The sequence below is a fragment of the Castanea sativa genome, chromosome 5 (genome assembly GCF_040712315.1).
Source record: "Castanea sativa cultivar Marrone di Chiusa Pesio chromosome 5, ASM4071231v1".
NCBI lineage: Eukaryota > Viridiplantae > Streptophyta > Magnoliopsida > Fagales > Fagaceae > Castanea > Castanea sativa.
In genome coordinates, this window is record NC_134017.1 from 42989279 (window position 1) to 43012774 (window position 23496).

At 33.5% G+C, this 23496-nt stretch overlaps 3 protein-coding genes and 1 pseudogene across 6 annotated transcripts; 2 read left to right on the forward strand and 2 right to left on the reverse strand.

Annotated features, from left to right (window-relative positions):
• The window catches only part of LOC142635236 (DNA (cytosine-5)-methyltransferase CMT3-like), a 101981-nt pseudogene that overhangs the window by 74141 nt on the left and 4344 nt on the right, over nt 1-23496 (reverse strand).
• On the reverse strand, nt 380-2746 carry LOC142636516 (transcription elongation factor 1 homolog). Of its 2 annotated transcripts, none has more exons than XM_075810769.1 (5): nt 2561-2746; nt 1723-1863; nt 1121-1191; nt 836-857; nt 380-736 (listed from the first exon to the last, which is right to left on the reverse strand). In XM_075810769.1, the coding sequence occupies exons 2-5, from the start codon at nt 1833-1835 to the stop codon at nt 676-678; spliced, it is 267 nt and encodes an 88-aa protein (XP_075666884.1). In that variant the 5' UTR covers nt 1836-1863; nt 2561-2746; the 3' UTR covers nt 380-675. The 2 variants fall into 2 exon arrangements, with proteins under 2 accessions (XP_075666884.1, XP_075666885.1); XM_075810770.1 differs by having other exon boundaries at nt 1723-1849; nt 2561-2711.
• On the forward strand, nt 7346-10799 carry LOC142637367 (zinc finger BED domain-containing protein RICESLEEPER 1-like). The gene is made up of 4 exons (XM_075811649.1): nt 7346-7424; nt 8071-10328; nt 10417-10492; nt 10600-10799. The coding sequence occupies exons 2-3, from the start codon at nt 8160-8162 to the stop codon at nt 10462-10464; spliced, it is 2217 nt and encodes a 738-aa protein (XP_075667764.1). The 5' UTR covers nt 7346-7424; nt 8071-8159; the 3' UTR covers nt 10465-10492; nt 10600-10799.
• LOC142633648 (uncharacterized) lies at nt 15206-21772 on the forward strand. Of its 3 annotated transcripts, none has more exons than XM_075807886.1 (8): nt 15206-15633; nt 16351-16554; nt 16702-17196; nt 17663-17773; nt 18769-18957; nt 19789-20013; nt 21205-21325; nt 21417-21772. In XM_075807886.1, exons 1-8 carry the CDS (start codon nt 15253-15255, stop codon nt 21527-21529), a joined length of 1839 nt encoding a protein of 612 aa, XP_075664001.1. In that variant the 5' UTR covers nt 15206-15252; the 3' UTR covers nt 21530-21772. The 3 variants fall into 3 exon arrangements, with proteins under 3 accessions (XP_075664001.1, XP_075664002.1, XP_075664003.1); XM_075807887.1 differs by having other exon boundaries at nt 16705-17196; XM_075807888.1 differs by lacking the exon at nt 16351-16554.

Consider the following 23496-nt stretch of genomic DNA (forward strand, 5'->3'; position numbering starts at 1 on the left):
CACCTAGTCAGCCCAGTACAATTCCCTTGAGACTGAGAGCCCAACCACCTTGGGAAAATGAGTTGAAAATCATTTTTTCGGTGACTGGCACCCTCAAATTATTAACTTGCTAAATGCAAAGATCCATCCATAAAACCCACAGATTGGAATAGCTCAGCAGTAAGTTTCAGATAACTTGAAGAGACTAAATAAAATATTTGAAAAATTGTTTCCCCGCAGATAAAGAAGAAAATTTCACCATATCAAACACGTGAATGCTGTAGTTTACATGAAAAATGACCCTACAACAATTCATTGTATAAACTGAATGCCTAGCTGTAACTTTGGCACAGAGCATCAAAAAGCGAGGTCCCTCAATTCAGCATTGAAGAAGAGAACAAAACGTAAACCAGAAACTCTCATACATAACGTAATCACATTACATTGGCATATAAAAATTACATATTTCAGAGCAAAACATTGGAATACTTGATATTTGGATAGCATATTTGTGCGACAGTTTCCTTGATGTGTTGCACATATTATTCTCTCTTAATTCCATGCTAGGGTCCTCTACTTAAAACTACAATACTGCTTGCAGAAATAGACGTGCACTGCTTCCTTCAAGATAGTTGCTGGCTTGAAATTTAATATATATTCCTACACAGCTGTTATTCCAGTGCATCAGTTCTCCTTTTAGGCACCATCATCCTCAAGGTTGTTAACCCGTTCACATTCATCAATCCATTCACTGTATCTGCAATCACAACTTCAACATAAGAGAGAGAGAGAGAGAGAGAGAGAGAGAGAGAGAGAAAGAGAAAGAGAGAGAGAGAGAGAGAGAGAGTGCACTTACATGTCTATTGGCTCAGACAAAGCTGCACATACAAGGGAGAAGAAGTGTTAGAATCAGTTCAATTATAATTCTCAATAATCTCTTAGCAACAAATAAAATAAAATCTCAGTATTCACCATGCCTTTTTAGCTTTCTATTCCCCCTACCATCTCTTATAAATTTATGAAATTGAAAAGGGAAGCACTGTTACACGTGTAATTTCATGATAAAAAATGCTGTCTTGAATTTAATCTACTCAAAGAATATCACTACATACATGGCAAAGCAAATGCTTTGACAAATTACCTGTGACGGTGGTGCTAAAGCTCTCTTGGCATATTCTGCACGAGGCTTCCCCAATCAAGTTCTTCATATCACTGAAACCAGATAAATTCCAAAAGTAAGAATAAAACTGTGTACTCCACAACATCAACATATGGAATCAACCTTATACATGTTTGTTCACATGACCTTCCACTAGCACATAATCAGCCATATGCGATCAATTTTCATTGGACGTGTGTGTGTGGCCTGAAAAGGGTCGGAGGTGTGGTGACGGCATCCCTATCCACGGTGCCAACAAGGCATCCCAAAGAAGGGTATATCCAACTGGCCCTAGGTGAGTGTAGTGGGGTTCAACATTCAAGTCAAGGAATTAAATGACAAGAACAATCGCATTTACCAATTACTACTCATCCTTATCTATTTGCTGCAGTGGTGTGGTACAGAAAAATGATGGCAAACACGACGTACTAACAGAGAAATACAATTTGTTTAAAATAAAAAAAACCTATTGATGTCCAACAGTTCCCACTAGACACTTTTGAGATAGTTGGGCTGGTACTTTAGACATTCCTTTACATATATGATCGTCATACAGCATAAAAGAAAGTCACATATATACATACATTCGGCACTCAACACTTGTGCCATGGTTGCAGAAAGGACAGCTGAAGACAGTGTCAAGCTTGTCCATTCTCTTCTTAGGTGGTGGCTTTGTTTTTGCTTTCCTCTTCCCCATAGCTCAAATCCTTCCTTCAATACAAAACCTTTTTTTATTTAAAGCAAAGTCAGTTTATAATCAATACACAACAACCAAAACAACAGAAACAACGACAATAACAACAATAAAGCCTTAGTCCAAATAACATGGGGTTACAGATTAAGCACACTTACATCAATTTCCTATGCTAATAACAACTTTCTCAAACTCTTGCAAGATTCAACACTGACTAATACAAGATTCATCACTGACTAATATACACCGAATTAAGAAACAATTTTTTGCGTAATCCACGGACAAAACAAAACCTACCCTTTTTCTTTGGCTGAGAGATTAAACGAAAACATAAAAGAATGATTATTAAACATAATATTGCAATCAAATAAAAGCCCTAGAACATAGCTAATAAAATCAGATTCTAGGTCCATTAAATTGTAAAAATTATACTGTTTGGTTCCTAAGAAATTTCCCAAAAAAAAATATTAAAAAAAACCATGAAATTAAACTTTGCAAATAATTTATCGGAAATTTAATAGCCTCTGATCAATGCTTCGACATAGTTATTTAGAATTTCAATTGCCAAAAAAAAAAAAAAAAACAACAAACAAACAAACAAAGAAAAGAATATATGAAATTAACAATTAACTACTCTTCTATCCGAATCCCTATATTTCTCGGGAAACAAAAAGAGCGTAACAGAAAAGAAAATCAAATGGAAAAAGGAAAAAAAGAAAAAAACGTACCGACAAGCTAGCGAGTCTGATTTTGCGAGTTGATCAGAAACCCTAAGATTTCACACACAATGGGAGAGAGAGAGAGAGAGATATTTATGGGTGCAAGATTGGAGATATTTTGTAGCAAGTGAATAGAGGAGTAAACCCTTTCGGTCAATAAAAGGGGGAGAACAAAAATTAAAAACAGAGCAAAATACTTTTTCTTTTCCAGGTGTACGGCGGAAACGGTGCTATATGAAACGATACCGTCTTTTAAGGATACTTAAACAAAATTTAATTTATCTATTTATTACATTAATTTTTAATTTAAGTTGTATTGGTGCTTAAAGTTTAGTTCTTTATTTTCGATTTAATATTCTCTTTGTGTCAAAATGAGTCAACCTACCAATTATTTATGATTAATATTAGATAATACTGTACTTATTAAACAATAATATCTATTAAATGAAGCATCTCACAAATATTTTTTTATTTTATTTTATAAAGTAAAAAATAATAAGGTTGATGCCTCTTATTATTTTTAACTTAAATATCTAAGATTTAAATTTTCTCCCTCCCACTATCGAATTTAAAACTATTGAATTTAAAAAAGAAGACAAAATTACATTTTTTAAATCCAAGTTATTTATTATGCCGATTAGTGTTTTGTAATACTAAAAATAAACATTTGAATAGAAATAAACATCTAAATAAAAAATATTAAATTAAACTCCATCAATGACGAATCAAAGAGGGAGAAATAAAAAGAAGCACTATATCATCCACTAATCTCACTAGCCATTGAAAATGTAAAATCAACCTACATAACATTTGTCAACATAGTATTTGATCTAATAGGGGAACAAAAAATACATCACACCCAAAATATATCAAAACTAGATCATAGCTACAATCCAAATCAAGCACACATAACATTTGACTACGTACTATGTTAGTAAATTGGCCACATAAAACTCAAAATAAAAAATATAGAAACTCCAAGTTGTTGGTTGTTCTTGGTTGTGAGCCTATCTAATCTTCCAACTGAAGATTTTTTAATTAATGAATAATGCTTGTGCTCTCCTTCACTTACGTTCTGTTTGTTTTGATGCAAAATATTTACAGAAAAATATTTTCATTTTACAATGTTTGGCAATGTATATGAAAATGTTGTGTAAAATATTTTTCAATATTTGGCACAATATAAAATGAAAAAAAAAACCACTAAAAATTTAAAATTGTACTGAGACATCACCAATGGCTAAATGAATGTACTCAATTACACACATCATCTACTCAATTACATATCCATGTATTAAACATATGTCAAAGAATGTACTAGATGAACGTACTAGATGAATCATTGATAACAACAAAGATTCAATATATCAAAATATCAATATATGAACGTGTCAAAGAATGTGCTAGATGAATCAATATATAACAACAAAGATTGAAAACCACAGCTGGCACCCAACGTTTCTGGCCCCATGCAGATATCTAGTGAGTTCACTTGTTGTAATAATCATAACTAATGCAGCTACACAAGGAGTTCAGCAGAGCAAAACATCATTTTGCCTTCTTCTAGTAGCAAAATGTCCATTTGGGTCATGGAACATGTCCACAGTACTGAATTGAAGCCAAAAATTCTATAAAACATTTGAGACGTCAGCGATCATGCTTTCTCTTTTTCTAGCCCTTGCTAATGGAAAAAGAACCAACTGCATACCGTAAATTAACAAAATGAAAGAACCTACAGAATAGTTTATAAACCAATACAACAGAACCTGCAAAAATATATCTGGACAAAATATAACATTATTCCATAATAACTCCAAAACATGTCAATCAGTGTTGCATAACCATCCATAAGCACACTTACAATAACAAAACCCAAAGACTATGGCAATATAGATAACATTAACACATAATCTTCCAAAATATGGAATTGTTCCATAATTATTAATAACTTAAAGAATACCATGGTACCACTAACATGTTTCACACAACGTATCTAGCAACTTCAAGTTATAAGGTTTTGTTGAAAAATTTCTCCAACCAAAGCTTTCTCATCCTATCATTTTTAGCCTTAAAGGCCCTTCCTGCCTTTTCATCATTAACCAAATGATCAAAAGCTTCATCAAGCATGTCTTCTTCAAAGCCTTCAACATTCATCACTATTTTATGAAGCTCATTTGTATTAACTGAGCCATGACTCAAAGCTGTAACAACTACTGCAATCTGTTTAAGTTGTTCAGTCATCCCACTAAAAAAGATTATCTTCATTCATAGCTGCATAAGTTCTCTTTCTATGGTTCCTTCCCTTAGATGAAGTTCCATTGGAAGCTTCAAGGGCATCTTTTGGCAATGTATCAAAGTCACCTTCAAATTTTGGATTTTGGATGTCATTCTTTGGGGTCTCATTTTCAACCAATGGAGAACGTTCTCTCCATTGCTTTGAAAAGCCACTAGTTGCCATGTCCTTACCAACAACAATAGCCATCTCATCATACTGTTTAATTTTTTTTATTTAAATATGGCGCATGAGCGGGATGAGTCTGTTCAAAGAAATATGACAATGTCAATAAATTTGATGATTTAATATAATAAACGTATAAATCATTATTGATCCTCCAAAAAAAAAAAAATGAAGCTAATTTATATAAATTTCATACCAACACTTCAGCATCATAAGTTTGCTTGTCACATGTGATCATTTTCAAATTATCATCCCAACCAAATCCACTTTTTTTTTTTCTTCGAATCTCCTGAATGAGTTTCCACTATTTTCTAACTGTACGAAGACAATTCTGCACATGTGATGCATGACATTCTACATTAAACTTCACACCAATTTCTTTTGCCACTTTGTCAAGGGATTGAGGCTTATATTTGTTTGAGGGCTCGTTGCCTTGTTCAACCTCAGCAACCAACATTTTAAACAGCATGTCACACATTGGTTGTGTCCATCTAAGTTGAGATCCTGGTTTTTTTCCCTTGTTCTTGGACATTGCTATAGCCAAAAGGACAATCTAATGAATCACAACCATTATGATAATAACAATATAAAACATTATTACAAAAATAAAACCTGAAACTATGGAATAAAAAATTCATCATCCAAAAACAATGCAAAGCCATGTCGACTTGAACTTGAGGAACCAAATAACAATTTAAACTGTTTTCCCACAAAAATGTTCAATTATTACATTTTAAAAAGTGTACAAGATACCCACTTATGCTCTATTAGCAACCAAATACAAAGCCAAATAAAGTTGACAGCACATAATCATAGAAAGCTGCAATACATCATCAACAAATAACTCTAAATAGCTTAGACTGAATAAATTTATGCATGTCTCCTAATTATGTAGTTAGCCCACATTGCTTGACATATCTCATCTCTCTTATTATTCCATTCTCTATTTTCCACTATAGCTTCGCGTCGACTAGGTTGGACTTGATCACTAGACTCTTTGCCCGTTTGGATACAGCTTTTATGGCTGCGTTTGCGTTTTGCTTCCTTTTTTTTTTTTTTTTTTTTTTTCAAACCCAGCCGCAAGGTTTGACTATTCAGCCATGAACAGTGCACAAATGCACTGTTCATGGGTCCCACAAATTTCACTTTTTAACAACTTTTTCATTAAAAATGGGTCCCACGGTACTATTCACACATTTAAAATTTATTTTGCTACAGTGTTTTCAGTTTTCAGTTTTCAGTTTCAGCAAAATAAGTTCTATCCAAACGGACTCTCTGTCTCACATGTTTCAGCTTGCATAATTGGGTCATTAGGATCAACCCCCATGATGTGATTGTGAACAACACCACATGCTAAAACTACATCCACTTGTGTATTAAAAGACCAAAATGGTTTTGCATCCAAGACACGAAAACGTTTTTTTATAACTCCAAACCCTCGCTCAATGGTAGTTCGCAACGAAGAATGACGAAGGTTGAATAATTATTTTGCATTTTCAGGTGGATGATCACTAAACTCTTTTAAATAATATTGAACACTTCGATAAGGAGACAAGATTCCAGGTCTATTTCCATAACCAGCAACACCAAAATAATATTTACCTGCAAATTATGAATCAATTTTTTTTTATTTTATAAAAAATTCCAGCATAAAACCAAACATAAAGGCTAGTTATCCATATAATACCTTCTAGTATTTTAAGTCATCTTGGTCTACTAAGTGCATCATTTAAAATATGAGAATTATGAACATTGCCTTTCCAACCAGCTAACATATAGGTGAATCTTAAGTCATTAATTTCCATCATCGTGAATCTTAAGTCATTAACATATACGAGAATTATGAGCGCTAACATTATTGTGAAAAATCTGTTTGTCATTAATTTCCATCCATAAAAACCTTGATTCTAACCATAGCCCTAGCACATTAATTTCCATCCATAAAGATCTATCTGTCATTAATTTCCCTCCTCTTCTAGTTTTAGCTCAAATCATTATTAGATCCATTCATAGTCATACTTTAAGAAATAAAATAAAAGTTAGGGTATTAAATTGATTTATTTATTTAAAAAAAACCATACTTCTTACCTGTCGTATAATTTTTACCTGTCGTATTTATTTATTTATTTAATTTCCCTCTTCTAGTTTTTACCAATCGTATAATTTTGTTATGAGAAACTCATAACTTTCTTTATTGATTTAATTTTCAGAGTTTAAACCAAACGACACCGTATTGCGTAGGCGCCAAAAGGAGAAATCCCAATAGAAAAATTGCCGCTCATATGAAGGGCAGGGTATATAAGGCAATAGAACATTTCTAATAACAAGCCCCACAGCCCCAACACAGTATCTCACCAGACCGATCGATCATTTTACTGCCTAATCGAAATCCAAGCGTCAACAAAGCTACTTACTGTAAGTAAATTCTCTAACTATTTCGCTCTCTCTTTATTTTCTCTTTCAATCATTCTGATTTTTAGCTCCTAATGCATATATCCCATTTGTGTAAAATTTTATATGAAAAATGTAACATTTTTGCATCTAAATTATGCTCAACTTTTAGTTATTTATTTTCATGTTATTGTGAAATTATATACATCACTTTGTGCACATTTTACTTTTCAATTACTTTTTTTTTTCCTACTCACAAACATAGTCTCTTTTAGAACACAACATGGTAGTAAATTCTATGACACATGGGCCTAACGGTAATGGATGCTAATGAAGGCATTATTAATGTTAAGTTTAACGAGGATGTCGATATGCAATATGAAACCGGAATAAAGAATCCAAATGACGTTTATAAGGGACAACTGTGTTGTGTTCTAAAATCAAACATACTAATTGATTTTTTAGCTCGAAATATTGTTTCGTGTTTTTTGTCTGTTCAGTCAAGTTATAGCACATTCTATGCGTATATCCTTTGTGTATAGTATATGACACATTTTGCAATTCAATAATTGTTATATTTTTCTTAAATCAATGTTGTTTTCGGGACAATTCTTTATTCGGGATTCCATTTTAGCTGTTATTGAGAAATTATGTACATCACTTCGTGCAGATTTTCTGAACCGAATTTTACCAGCTTCTCACAAAAATAGGCTCTTTTTTAACACAGCATTCGAAATTCTTTGACACGTGGGTGGCCTAATGGATGCCAATGAAGATGCTAATGAAGGCACTAATCTAAAGGTTAATGAGGATGCTAACGAAGACATTAATCTTAAGGTTACAGAGGATGCTGATAAATTCATAAGTCTTAAGGTTACGGAGGATGCTAATGAAGGCATTAATCTTAAGGTTACGGATGATGCTAATGAAGGCATTAATCTTAAGGTTAATGAGGATGCTAATGAAGACATTAATCTTAAAGTCAATGAGCATGTTGATATTTTTAAAGAAGATTTGAATCCAGCTGTGAAGAATCTGAAGAGGACTTATGCGGCTATGAATGGCTTTATAGAAATAACACTTTCAAATGGTCTTAAGAAGGTACAATGTTTTCATTGCGAGGAAAAATTCGTAGTGGAGCCTGGTGATGACGGTGGTACAACTCTATTCCAGAGGCATGTGCAACAATGTGAAGGTTGTGAAGAGACCACTAAGAAGCGTTTGATTATGTCTTATAAGACGTGTAGAATTAAGAATGACAATGTGCGCATACTTAAGAATTTTAATTTTGATCAAGAAAAGGTGAGAGAGGCAGCTGCAGGGATGGTGATTGGGAATGAGTGCTTATTTAAGATGTTTAAGAGCAAAGTTTTCAATTTGTTTGTGAATTCTTTTAATCCAGAGTTTGAGAGAATATCACCTAGAATTGCAAAAGGTGATTGTCTCAGAATATATGAGGATGAGAAAGAAGAGTTGAAGGAATTGTTAGAGACTGTTGATAAGTTGAGCCTTACAGCAGAGTTGTGGCATGTGGGTAATAAAACAGTTTATGTGTGCCTCACTGGACATTTTTTTGATTCCGAGAAGAAACTGCAAAGGCGCATATTGAGCTTATGTGATGTGCCATCTCCACGATCTGGACTTGCTATTTCTGATGCTATTTTCAAGTGTCTGCTGGATTGGGGAATTGAAAATAAAGTGTCTTCAATTACAGTAGATTGTTCATCAGCTAGTGGTGTTGCTTTGGATCATTTGAAGCATAGAATTGGCTCTAATGGAAAGCTTTTATTTGGTGGTAAGGTATTTCATCAGCGTTGTTGCGTACATATCATAGATTTCATGGCACAGAATGGACTTAATGAGATTCATAATTTCGTGGACAACATACGTAAAAGTGTTAGATATCTGCATTTATCAAAAAAATGCCTTCTCAAGTTTACTGAAATTGTCAAACAGTTGCATATGCCTTCAAGGAAATTGATTCTAGATGATTCTGCATGTTGGAATGCAACATATTCTATGTTAGTGGCTGCAATGGAGTTTAGAGAAGTATTTCCTAGATATCAAGGTGGAGATCCAGATTACACCTGGCTGCCTACTTCAGAAGACTGGGAAAGAGGTGAACAGGTTTGTCGAATTTTAAAAGTTCTTGTTGACGTAAAAAAGGTCTTTTTAAGAAGTGAAAATCTAACTGCAAGGGTACTTATGAATGGAATATGGAAGATAAGAAAAGTTTTGAGTAAAAAATCAATGGCTGAGAATCCTTATTTGAAGGCTGTGGTTCTTAAAATGAAAGGGATTTTTGACAAGTTTTGGGGTGAACTTCCCTTGTTGATAGCTTTAGCTACAGTCTTAGATCCAAGACTTAATATGAACTTTCTTGAGTTTTGGTTCCGAGAAAACTATCCAGAATTTGAAGCTGAAAGAAAAATTACCTATGTTCGTGATGCCTTATATGAGCTTTTCAATGGCTATGTTGTCAGTCAAGGTTCAAGCAACAGTGGACAGGGTATGCATGGAGATGGTCCAAAAGGTTGTTCTTCTAGTGTCTGTGTTGATACTGAAGATGATGAGACACCACTATCTTTCTCGGACTTGTATGAGCTTTATGTGGAGCAACACACTGCTGGATCTGATAAGTCTGAGTTAGACATGTACCTGGAACAAGGACCCTGTCACAGAGCTTTGGGATCTGGTTGCAGTGTCTTGGAGTGGTGGAAGGCCAGAAGTTATGGCTACCGTATTTTGTCCAAGATGGCATGTGATATACTTTCAATACCTATTGGTGCAACTTCAAGGTCTTCCTTGGGCACTCTGCACAGAATTGTTGATCACTATCACGCATCTATATCAAAGGAGATGGTGCAAGCATTGATTTGTGCAGCAGATTGGTTAAATTGCTCTAATGGAATTAAAAGTTCCCCAGATGTTAGTATTTTCTTTTTCATATAAAAATTTAGTTAAGGTCACATACTGTAAGTATTTTAAATCTAATGGTTGTTGCTTCTCTTTGCAGTATGAGGATAACTTTGTCAAAGAGATATGGCTACCTTGGAGATTATAATTTTTTGCAGGCCCATAATGAAAATTCTGTATGTCTATTTCATTCTTCTGAATGCATCATTTTTTTATTAATTACAGCACCAATATTTATTGACATAATATGCATAACTATACTCTTAAATTTCTGCTGTTGCAGGTAAATCATTCTGTTATTGTGGAGGGTGCTAGAAGTGATTGCTTGTGTTCCATTATCTTCATTTTGTAGGCATAGGATGATGGCATATCAAATTTAAGTTGTTTACGTTTTCTTTGGCATTTGGTGAATTGGTGTTGTGTCTAATCCGTTATATTTAATTGTAAAAACCTTTATTATATATACTATCTGTTTCTGTTCAATTATTTTTATTGGGGAACTTTTTAGTTTTCTCTTTCTGATCATTGGATATCGATAAGAATGAAATAGTCAAAGATACAGAGATGTAATCGTTTATACATCGTGATGCCTATAAAAACAGAAAGTGCCACTTTTGCCACCATTCTGCTTAATTTTATTTCTAGTGTTCAGAATGCGGCTGTTAGTACTTAATAGTGGTAAACATGATCGATTCGGATCTTCTTTGTTGTGCTGGTTGCCATTTATGGTGATATTTGCATAATATTTCTCCAACTTCACCCTGTACCATTTGTCTTTTCTGCTGCATTCAGAAATTACAATTGGGATTTTAGAAGTAGATTCCATAATTTGTCCTTTTCCCGATTAAGTATGCTCTTGCAACTCTCTCATTTTCATAGTTTTCTAGTACTTTCTGATCACGTAGCAGTGATTCTGGCTATGCTTATTCTTTATGATCATGATCAACAAGGAATTGCTCCTAAGTTGCAATTTTAATGGTCATGCTCGATTGCTTGTGGATTTGCAACAATAAGTTGTTTTTCAGATGATATTATCATATGCATTCCCTTCCGCATTTCCTGGTTCAACCATATGCATGGCTTCATTCTAAAAGCTTTTTATCTTACAAATGTAGTGGAAACTGTAGCAATGAATGGTTTACAATGTTGAAGAAAAAAAAAAAAATCCTGGAACAGAAGAAGAGGCATTTAGCTTAGCAATGAATTATACAACATCCGACTGCCACTTTTACAGCTCAAAAGTGTTCGTCTAGTAACTAAACAAGGATGAGTAAGTGATATTTTATTTTTATTGAATAAAATAATGGTTAAATCATTCATTGTTAGAATAATGATTAAATAATATATATTTAATATTATATATATATATATATATTATATTTGGTTTAAAATTTTGGGATAAGTAATGATAAACCGTTTATCATAATATCCAAGTAAAAATGGTGTGGAGTTTAGTCTTGACTTGAGTCTAGTTAAATAATACTTTGTCTGCGGGTGTGACTGAACATTCGCTAGCTTTGCTAAGACCCCGTCTGTTTGGAGTGAAAATTGGAAAGATAAAAAACAAAGAGAGGAAAATAGAGTGAAAAATAGCATATTTTATTGCTTGTTTGGAGAAAAAAAATAGGAATGATGGAAAACCGGGAGGAAAATTTTCCTCTTCGGCTCACATATATTTTCCTCCTAAATTAGGAGGAAAATGTTGGGGAGAAAAGTGGTCTTTTGCACTTTTACTAAAAAGCCCCCATCCCACCTGAAGCTTGTCATCTCCTTCTCATCTCCTTTTTTTTTTCTTTTTATTTTTCTTCAACATTACTGAACGTTTTTTTTTTCTTCAACGTTACTAAACGTTCTCTTTTTCTTTCTTTTCTTTTCCTTTTTTTTTTTTCAACGTTACTAAACGTTCTTTTTTTTTTTCAACATTACCTGAATGTTTTTTTTTAAACGTGACCTAATCTAATTTTTACATTATAATAATAATAATAATAATAATATAAATTTATATATATGATGTGATAAATTTTATATTATGTAATGAGTACAAATAAATCTATTTCTACATATTATGTAACAAGAGTACAATAGTCAATTTATATAAATTATATTTTCCATCTTTCCATTTTTCTCTCCAACCGAACAAAAGAGTTTTCCACCCTCTCACTTTTTCACCCCTTCAACCGGACACACAAGAGGGAAAACTAAATATTTTCCATCCTCCCACTTTTCTATTCTCCCACAATTTTTCATCCTCCCACTTTTCCACTCCTCTAACTGAACAGACCTTAAGAGACCAATGGGTAGGCGAGTTCACAAAGCCGGACAATTTGTAAAAACCGCTCCAAAACCGTTAGCAAAATAGCATAACTGCACCGCAGTGAATGATGCAATGTGGTTTGTAATTTTATAATAAGAAAATTGCACAAACCGCATCACACCTTCTTTATATATTAATATATTTTTAATATTAAAGATATTATTAATAGTTTAATAATCCTAGTTTTCAAAAAAAAAAAAATTGATAACTCCAGCAAGTGTTGGCTAGGGAAGCCAGTCCAAAATAAAGAAAAATTAGCTTAATAATTTAAAACTTAGCCCAAAACAAAAGGAAAAATTAGTTTTGGGTTAGGTAGGAAAAGCCCAAAATTTAGAAATATACCGACTTTAAACCGTTCGGACTATATCTTATACATAGTACTGCACATGTAACCGTAAAAATAAGGTGTGGTGTGGTTATGGTTTTGGCTAAACTCTAAATCGCACTGCACATGTAATTGCAAAAATAAAATGCAGTGCAGTTATGGTTTTAGCTAAACTACATCGCAAAGTACGGTACTAAAAATGACCCAAAACCGCACCACACCGCGTTGCGAACACCCCTTCCAATGGGTATTAACGAAGTTGATCAAAATTTATTTAACTTGGTTTGATCTTATCACACCAGTTAATTGTTGAGATTTTTTCCCAAATAAACAAATTTAGTATTTTCTTGACTAACTTTCAATTACAGCTTACTCTTATGGTTTGATTTGTTTCTATCACAATCTATACTCACAAACTTTTCAATTGTTATTATTTTTTTTTAATTTTTATTATTTGGATTAAAAATAAAATGGCATTAACAATTTAACATGGGTCTCTTCAAAATGGCATAAGCATAGGAGTCCAACATGGGGAATAAACCCTAAAAAATAACACCCACATTGGCTTTCCTATACATTATCCAAAATAAAAGTTTATTACAATACTTCTCTTATGGAGAACACTACACCTTTTTCCAAATATCTTATTCATTTTTTGAAGAGTGGGTGTGGATGTTTTGAGAAGGGGAGGAGATAACGGAAAAAGGAATGGATAAAGAATATTAAATAAAAAAGAGAGTTTAGAATAGAGAATGATGTGCATGTATTCAAAACATTTAGCTAAAATAGGAAAAAATATATTCTTAAGGGTGGGATTTTTTTTTGGAAAGAAATTTTTTTTTTGATGAAAAAAGATTTTATTGAGCAGAGAAGCAAATTACAAACAAAGACTAGCTTCCTCCCTAACAATAGAAACAAAACAGGGAGGGCAGCTATCCCAATCAAAAGAACCAAAAAAAAAAAAAAAAATTACAAGCTAGAGACCCCTTAGCTAGGGAGTGAGCTGTTATATTGGCTAGCCTAGGAACCCAAGAGATAAAACCATTAAAATCTAATGATTTTATTTCGACGAGATTGTTATTGGGCAATCTTTAATAAATAATGTAACTAAAATTTTATCTATGATCAATAGACAAATTTAATATCTGTATTAGTGTCACTAAAAAACTATATATATATATATATATATATATATATATAGAGAGAGAGAGAGAGAGAGAGAGAGAGAGAGAGACACATAATTTAGGGACTATTTGGTATTGTTTTTGGAAGGGTAACAATTGCTATCATGAGTTTTTAGTGTTTAAACTTTGAAAACTGTGAATTAAAAAAAAAAAAGGTGTTTGGTAGAAAATTTCATTTAGGAGTGTTTGAATTACGTTTTTTATTTTTAGAGTGTTTGAATACCGTATTTGGAGAACTCCTCCATATCAGTTTTCAATTTATGAATAAAATGATATTTTTGTAAATATGTTAAAAACTGTAGACCCACTTGATGAGGAAATTTTCTCTCTTCAAATAAAATAATAATACTTTTACTATCATTTTTTTAAAATAAAAATAAAACACATATATATACCAAACACATAATTATGTTTTTTACATTTTTAAATATGTTTTTTGAAATATGGTACCAAACGCATTTTTTACATTATGGGTTTGTTTAGGATACGCTTTATTTTGTTGAAATTGAAATTATTTTGCTGAAAGTACTGTAGAAATAGTACAGTGAGATCCATAAATAGTACCAAAGAGTGTAATAGAGCCAATAAATAGTAGCAAAAATAAACTGAATAGTAAAATAAGCTGGCTTGTTAATTTTTGCCAGATACACATGATAAATACTTTAAACTCGTGTATTCACAACATTTTTTAATCACAATTTTTACAACATTTTTTAAACCACAATTTTCACATAATTTATTTGATTTGTCTTGGTTGATTATGTTTTCATGTTTTTTGGTTTACCCTTAGTCGTTTTTTATATTTAAAAATTATTTTATGAAATTCTAGCTTTGAAATATTGTGAAATGCAAAATTTTAATTAATCCAAAAGAAAACAAATAATACTGTACTATATAAAAAACAGAATCTAACATGAAAGACGAAAAAAAAAAAAAAGTAAATGGAGAAAAAGAAGGAACCCAAATATTTATCAAATGTACTTTAGTTAAAAAAAGGAAAAAGAAAGAAAAACAGTTAACAGTAATAGTAAATAGTAATAGTAAGAAAAGAAAACATATGATTTGAATTGAATTGAATTGTGATTCCAAAACCCTAAACCCACGCACCCACCAATGCAGCTCCTTCAACTTCAATCCCTCACTCTCCCTCTACTTCCAAAACCCCTAAATTTAATCCCAAAACTACCCCTCAAAACCCAAAGAAACCCCTTACCGGTCCTCTCATGCTCTCCCACCGACCAAGAACTGCAAGTCCTGGAAGCCGCCGTGTTGGACTCCGACGAGAAGAGCCTCCCCTGCGTGCGAACCTACGAGAACGACTCTTCTCGCCTCGCTCTCGTCGGAGCCGTCTCCTTCCACCAGGCCTTGACTGCCGCCGCTGCCGACGGCGGTCGTGCCGCCGCCGACCACCTCGACTCCGGCATCCCCGCTATGGTCGTCGAGACCGTCTTCCCGGCCCGCTCCGATGACCACAGCACCGTCTCCACTCGACTGGTACCTTCATTTCCCTCACCTTCTCTATCTTTCAATAACGTTTTATAGAATCAATAGTTGTTAATGTGAATTGATTGAGTTTGGATTATGATAGACTTGCATAATTGCATTTGCCTCTAATTTCGAAAAGAGGGATCATGTGGGTTTTCATTGAATTAGTGTTTGAGATTAAATTGCCAAGTGTGTAAAAGTAACTGCTAGGTACAGTTGCTGTACATAAGCTGGTGGTGAAAATAAACTGACATTTCAATTTAAAACAAATAGATAGACCCGGATTAGCGAGGGTACGATTGAAACAGTAGATGACTAAGTGTGGTGCAGTCTCTCTCATTATGATCTTTTGGGTTGTATTAGAACCTTCCAAGTAAGTACTACATGAATTGGAATTTTTATTGCTTGGTTTGTGTATGTCTTGTGTACGTGTAGCCGACCTTGATTAGTTTGTTTAGGATTCATAGCTGATCCCAAAATTTTGGGGACATGGTGGTGGTGGTGGTTGTTGTATTGTGGTTGTTTGGTTATTTCTCTGGTTCTGAGTTCTTCCTACTTCTTCAGGGTTCTTAATGACCATTAAAAGTATCTGATCAGTTTCCCATTCTGCGTAACGATCCTTTTTTTTTGGTCTTGATTATGTAGGCATGAATAACCTTGCGAAGTAACAAATTGTTATTTGAGTTCCATTGTTGAATATATGTCTAAAGTTATTTTCTTTAACAGTTCTTGCCTGCTAGTAAAGTTAGCGAAAGAGCAAAAAAGCTCAGGAGGTCTATCTCAGAAGATATGCTGTTGAGCACCACCTCTAGAAATATACTTGCCATGACATTTAGACAAGTAGTTTTGGAACAGCTTTGGAGCTTTGAACTGGTTGTTTTTAGACCTGGGTCAGAAAGAAATATGGAGGATCTAGAAAAACCGAGAGAGGTTTGTCATCCTTTCTCATGTATTAAGCTCTTGCATTTTGGTGTCTGCATTGCTTTTCCATAAATTGTAATATCATATAAATATGTCTGCCCTGCAGGTGCCACATTGATACTGATAGGTTCAGTTCTCTTATGCCTTTCGTATCAGCAGGTCCCTGCATCTTTTTCTCTTAGCTCATCAGATGAAAGGGCTATTGCTGTGCTTGCGGAAGCTATTTGCATTTCTGCTCTTCAAAGCACTGAAAGACATTTCCTTGATGATATATTGAGCAAACCTTCAAGTAACATCTTCCATTGGTTTCGAAAGCCCACAAGGATTGCATCAAAAGACTCCTCAGTCATCATATACAAGTTATTTGAGGATGAGATAATTGAAAATGCCAAAACTCTGTTAGAAGATTTTAATTCAACAAAGGAAGGCTATAAGCCCATGAAAACAGAATCAAAGCACCATTGGTGGATGCTGTCAGGACAGACTGAATTGGAAAAGATTGGTGGTCCACAGTTCAGTGCTTGGACAAGGGAGTATGTTCCTGCTTATAGGCTACAAATTGACACAGATATACTCAAGAATATAAAATTTGAGGGCTGGAAAAAATCTACAAATAATCGGTGGGAAGTACTTCTCACGCACTCCCAAATGGTTAGACATGCTTTCTTTACTTGCATTTTAGGCTTTTAATGGTATTTTTTCTTCTTGTGACAGATGTGGGCATATATGCATGTTTGAAGTATCTGTAACCACTTTAGTTCTCTGGCTTAAAATTATTTAAAAAATTAAAATAGGATAGCAATGTGCATGATGAAGAATGAAGAACCCCCCCTCCTCACTTTCCTTCTCTTCCTCCCTCAGAAAAAGAAAAGAAAAGAAAAGAAAAATAGTGCAGAGTACCTATCAAAAAAAAAAAAAAAAAAAAAAAATAGTGCAGAGGCAGTTTGGTGATCACATGAGTATTAAGTGTGATGAAGCCGTATTTGTAAAATGCTTTTACAAGGATTGATTTTACTTTAATTTGTGAATCCCAATCTATTGGGATATATATTTGATTGGGTTTTTGTTTAATAGCATTGATGCTATTTCAATCTAGCTTATCAATTAAATTTTGCAGGTTGGATTGGCAGGCATTTTAGATCTCTACTATGAAGATCTTTACTCGCTGCCCAACAAACAGCTATCATGTGGTGTGGTCACAAATTTTGCAAACTTGTCCAACAAAAAGGTACCCAATTAAATTTTTTTTTCATTACTTTCTGGTAAAAACAATTGGCCTTGATTTTGCATGGTTTGCAAACTGATATGAGCAATGGTTTTCTTGGCTCTCTGGCACTAAGAAGGGAATTTTAATGAATTTTAGAAAGAAGTAGGTTTTTGGCGCTCTGAATATTTGAGATTCAAGAATGAATCATTAGAAGAAAGTGGCTCTGGTGATTTGAATTTGTGATCGTTAGAAGACAAGTGCAATCCTTGCAATACTAAAAAAAAAATTGGACACTGATTATGAGTGGGTGTAAGGTGATACAATATTTACTTGTGGGAGGGAGTTGTAGTGAGCATACATCATTACCCCAGTAAACAGTGATTTTGCTAGTAGTTCAACATATATTCACAATTTTAGAGTTTATCATGAATAATGAGTCTAACAATTGTTGCCAATGAGCTCTAACTCAAATTGCACCTCATTCCCTTGTAAGAGTAAAAGGTGGAGAGTGGGGTTCTGCGTTCAAGATCTACTAGCTGCATATCTAGCTTACCAATAAAGGAAAATTTTCTGAAGATATATATATATATATATATATATATTTTTTTTTTTCTGGATAGTTTGGATTTGAACATTCAAGAAAAAACAGTACTTTTGGTATTTCAGATAGATCTGGAGAATCTCCAAGTGAACTCATACTGCAGTCAAATTTGAAACTTTTATAGGGGTACTCTGACTTAGTTTATTGTGTTGCTTACTGGTACTTCTTGTTCACTATCTCGTTTGACTCCTTGTCGGCATCTTTTTCTGGGGCTTCAGTGCTAACTCCTTTTAACAAAAGCTTATCCCAAGTCCCAATTAGTTGGAGCCAACTGGGTGTCTGAAATTGGTGGTAAACTTATTAGGGAAAAGCTGTGCTTGATCTCTGATTAATTTTTTTCGGTTGAGATGACACTTTTTTCAATTCAGGTGAGTTCTGTTAATTGCTCTGGGCTAATATGTTCCGTAACTTGCAGAGGAGCTCTTCCTGGTTGAAAATGATGTCTGTTAGCCTTGCGAGTGGACTTTTTCTGGTTGTAATCAGTGCTCTTGGTCAACTTGGTTTGCCTCATCTAAGCAAAGGAGGAAGGTACCCAGTAGAACATAGGCCTCTTCCATCATCTGAAGTTGACTGTGCACTAATCCAGTCTCCGGATGCGAGAGAGGTATTTATGCACTGAGATAATTATATCTGTTTACAAATTTAAATTACTTTGGATTAAACATATCATATACTTATCAAAAAAGGAAAATAAAAAAAATAAAACACATGGCAGTTCATGTGAAATTAATGTGTGAGGATATGGAAGAATAAGAAGCAGGGAGGTTGCTTCCAAGTTCTCCCAAGAAGTGCCCTCAAGATGTAGCAATTCTTATATCTATTTGTTCACACTTTTGACTGTAAAATAAATATCTTATATCAAATGCTTCCCTCTGGGTGAGGCAACTATAAAACGTGTTGGCCTCTTTAATCAAATGGTAATTGTATATGGTATAACTGTAAGCCAAGGCTTAGCCTTAAGTGGCAAACCTTTTTATGATTCGACTCATACCGCTTGAGCTATATGTTAATTTAATGAAAATTAAAAATCAAGGATCAACCATGTATGAGGCTATGAGCTACATTTCAAATTTGTTTGATTCTAATGTATATTCCATCACTTTTCTTGTTTCTTTGTTATGTTCTGTTTGTTTCAGTATATTTTGGCACATATTTTTAATATAGTTTAACTTGTGATGAAATTATAACGGCGGGACTTAAAAAAAAAATCTCATTACCACTCTATCACAAATTGTTTAAATATGTTGAAGTACATTTTCTGCTATGGCTTGCTTTGTGATTTTGAGGGGGTAGAATGCTATGCCTTTTGCTTCAAATGGTCACTTTAAAGCATTAATTCGATATTGTTGGGGTGTTATCATAGTTGGAGCTTTAAATGTAAATATATATTATTTCCTTTATTGTAAAGCTCTAATAGTTAATTGAATTTGAATAGTTGGAAGATTTCTGCGTCTCAATTGTCAAAAAGATAAAAGACGCTTTTGGTTGGGCCGGCGATATAAGGACTGAAACAAGAATTGGTGCTTGGACTGGGGAATTACCGTCCTACCTGAGGATGGTTGGTGAAGCCGATTCCAATATTGAAGGCATTTCAACTGCCCCTTCAGAGAAAATTGATACAGACATGAGAATTTCTGCTCATGATATTGCTAGTTATCAGGTAAACTTAAATTTGTTTATACTATCTTTGCATTATTTCTTGCATTTTCTTTGTCACAACGTAATTAAACAATAAAGGAGAAACAAACCTAGATAGTTTTATGATTCTAGTATCCACATGCTTAGCATTTTTTTGGGATGGTATCATGGTAACTGAGGAGTATCAACTTAATAAGTAGTCATAGTTGGTGTGATTTTATTCACCATAAATTATTTTGTGAATGCTGAGAACAGAGAAGAAAGTAAAGACCAATTGTTGTCGGAAATGTATAAATTCAATGGTCTGCTCTAAACTGGTTTATTTGACCAAGTCTAGCTGGCTATAACATTGATCTCATTTGTTGAAAATCTTTCTGTATGGCACTAAGCAAAGGGCAAGTGTTGTCTGGGAGATGCTGAAAATCTTGTCACTTCGTGATTAAGTGATTGATATGGACGGTACAGCTCTTTGGATTTGAATTGGCATTACTCACTTGAATGTGAAAGGAATTGCTCTCATCTTTCTGTTTTTAACATATGACTATAACCCAATATCAATGATTCTAATTTTCCATCAGTACAACCTTGTTTGATCATTGAATTACTCTAATTGCTTAAGTAAAAACTAGAGTAAAGATCTTTACCTCAATTGATTTGCTTCATAATGATGTTGATCAGCACCAGTCAGGGTTGGCAAAAAAAAAATTATTTACTTATTTATTTTTTAAAATGAAGAAAAAATTGGGCCAATTACTCTGTTCTGCTCATAATGATGTTGATCTCCACCTCTACTTCAATTCCAACTTTTATTGGCCTTCTCCTCTCTTATTCATCCATTCCCAAATGTGTTTTCTTGATGCACATGCACAATACTTAAAATTTCATAGGGGTTTTGAGTTTCATATATCTGTATCAACCATTGGGTGGTCCATGATGATCACTCGGGATCTTTTGTGGATTTAAGAATCAAATGAAGAAAAGGGATTGTTCTTGCTTCATTTTTGCTATAGCACTGTACATAATCGAAACCGTTTAGTGCGGGTGTGCCATGCAATTTTATTGGTGGTATGTTAATATCCTGGAAAATATTGTCTGTGCTCATATTATCGTTTGTTGCTTATCTTGCCCTTTCAAATTATAGCGCCCTCTGTTTCTTTTTTGTTGGGATGCATTGCTGTAAATTTGCTTATTTTTAATCTTTGTCGAAATTTAGGTGGTTTTGTCAACTGATGGAAAGTTAGTTGGGTTCCAACCTACAAGCCGGGTTGCTGTTAATCGTTGGGCTGCTAATCCCTTAGCAAAGGAGTTGTATGGTGGAAGAAATCTCTCCCCTGGTAGGTGCTGATTTGCTTATACTTTAAGTCATTGTGTCTTGAGTTGCTGCTGAATTAATATGGGTTGTCCTTTCGGTCCTGGCTCGAGTAGGTTTTATTGAACCTGGTCTCAAGGTCCGTCAGCCCAGTAAGCTAGTTGTAATGGAGTTGCTGATGTCGGAAAATCCAGACACCTGTTTTGCTTTGGCCAGGCCTTCTCGATGATCATTGCCTAGTTGTTATATGTGAAAACTACTGCCTGTAGCTTGTCATTCTACCCCCATAGGATCTAACGCCATTATACTGGAAATTCAGATGTTAGATTATATCCCCACAGGAAATGTTTTGTTCGAATATCCAAATACCATTCTCTCAGGTGTTAGCATCATTAGCCCTGAGATTTGAAGGAATTGTTGGAAGATGAGTCTAAATTATTATAAGAAAGAAGGGGTTGATCTTTCCTCTAAACAATTTCTTGTTGATAGAATATATTGATTGCAGAGAATGCTACTTAGGGTAACTTTAACCGGGCGTGAGGGTGTTTGTGTGTTTTTTTAATTATTTTTAAACAGAACCCCCTCTAAAAAAACTAAAAATAGAAGCAATTTCTTAGGGGAAAAAAAAGCGAGAGATAATCATTTAATGATTATTGCGTATATGAGTTGAGATACACATTGTGAAAAAAATTCTCAAATGGAAAAGGGAGGAGCCATGAAAAAGTGATGTACAAATAATAAGTGGCTTTCCCCCCCCCCCCTCCTCGTAAAATGGATTTCTGAATCATTTAATGATTCGTTTCTAAAAAAAAAGAAAAAAAGAAAAGAGAATCATTATGAAAAACTGTCTTTTTTATTTTTTGGGTGCGTGGAAAAAGGAACATAACATTCATTTAAAACTAAATATGAGTCAAATCATAGTTCAGAGCCTCCATCGCAGGAGGTGGGGAGTTCTCAATCCAAAGAAACATCTTCAGAAATATGACTAACATACCGCGCTAAAGAATGAGCTATTGAATTTGACCCAAACGAGAGAGATGGGAACCCGATTTAGTGATAGCTTTCATGACATTGGCATTGTCTTATGAAAATTTGTCTTTAAATGGACTTAAGCAGTAATTTTAGTGGGATTTTAAATTTTAAATTTTGAAGGAAGGAGTTTATCTTTTTAGTAACCAGTAAATTGTCATTATCATGCACGGATAATATTATAATATTTTATATAAATTTTGTTTAGAGAACATTGTACATATATTATAGCATATTTGTTATAAAACTTTGTAAATAATGAGTTCATCATGAAAAACAGCAATTTTAAATTGCACACACATATCCATTATAATTATTCAGTTCAAGTAATGAGTAATAATAAAAACAACTTTGGAGTAATATTGTATAATAAAAGTTGATAAATAAAAGCATATTAATTCATTTCCTATTATTAATCTTTATTTTATTGATGTAATAAAGAGTTTTATTACGAAATCTTGTTTCTTTTGTTTCTTCAATACTTTGTTATTGCGGTATGACGATGCTTGTAAAGTTTGTTGAGGGGTCTGTTATCATCATCTATTTCTTCATCTTCAACGTTTAAAATTTGGTCCGTCCCTATTTGTTCAATTTTTGAACTTTTACCACTTTTTCATTTTGTTGTATCATTTGTGTTAATCACTAAAGAATTGACACTAGAAGATTCTTAAATGGATTTTACAAAGTTTGGACTTGCGAATTTGTTGTCGTAGGTATTTGCACTTGTATTAAATTTTAGCTATGTGACAGTTTTTTGTAAATGTTTTTATATATATTTTTTGTTAATTTAGGAATAGTGTAGCACAAGAATTAATATAGCATATTGGATTGTGTATTTTTTTTTTCTTCTATAACTTTTTGTCATTTGAAGGTATATCAAAAATCTTAGTAATTGTATAATTTTCAAAACCATCATTTAAATTGAATTCGTTCAAATGAAGTAGGAAAATGCTTTTTTTTTTCCTAAAATTTTCTTTAAATCATGTGGGATTCCTTCTCCACTATCAATCTGTATATGAGGAATTTAATATATATTATGATCAATAGTTTTACCATAATTTAATAATTTAAATAAGTTGTACCCCAGTTTGTTTTTTAGCAAGATCTCTTGCAAATTTATTTAGGGTTTTCTCAGTATCTCAATCAAATATCACAAAAGTTGTTTTG

What these genes read in the sequence shown, in the direction of transcription:
- LOC142637367 (XM_075811649.1), top strand. Translation starts at nt 8,160, where the DNA reads ATGGATGCCAATGAAGATGCTAATGAAGGCACTAATCTAAAGGTTAAT. An exon ending in GAATTAAAAGTTCCCCAGAT is followed by an intron (nt 10,329 to 10,416) that starts GTTAGTATTTTC and finishes TTCTCTTTGCAG; the next exon opens with TATGAGGATAACTTTGTCAA.
- LOC142633648 (XM_075807886.1), top strand. Translation starts at nt 15,253, where the DNA reads ATGCAGCTCCTTCAACTTCAATCCCTCACTCTCCCTCTACTTCCAAAA. An exon ending in ATCTAGAAAAACCGAGAGAG is followed by an intron (nt 16,555 to 16,701) that starts GTTTGTCATCCT and finishes CTTTCGTATCAG; the next exon opens with CAGGTCCCTGCATCTTTTTC. An exon ending in ATGATATTGCTAGTTATCAG is followed by an intron (nt 20,014 to 21,204) that starts GTAAACTTAAAT and finishes GTCGAAATTTAG; the next exon opens with GTGGTTTTGTCAACTGATGG.
- LOC142636516 (XM_075810769.1), bottom strand. Translation starts at nt 1,835, where the DNA reads ATGGGGAAGAGGAAAGCAAAAACAAAGCCACCACCTAAGAAGAGAATG. An exon ending in CTTTAGCACCACCGTCACAG is followed by an intron (nt 858 to 1,120) that starts GTAATTTGTCAA and finishes TTGTATGTGCAG; the next exon opens with CTTTGTCTGAGCCAATAGAC. An exon ending in TTGTCTGAGCCAATAGACAT is followed by an intron (nt 737 to 835) that starts GTAAGTGCACTC and finishes TTGTGATTGCAG; the next exon opens with ATACAGTGAATGGATTGATG.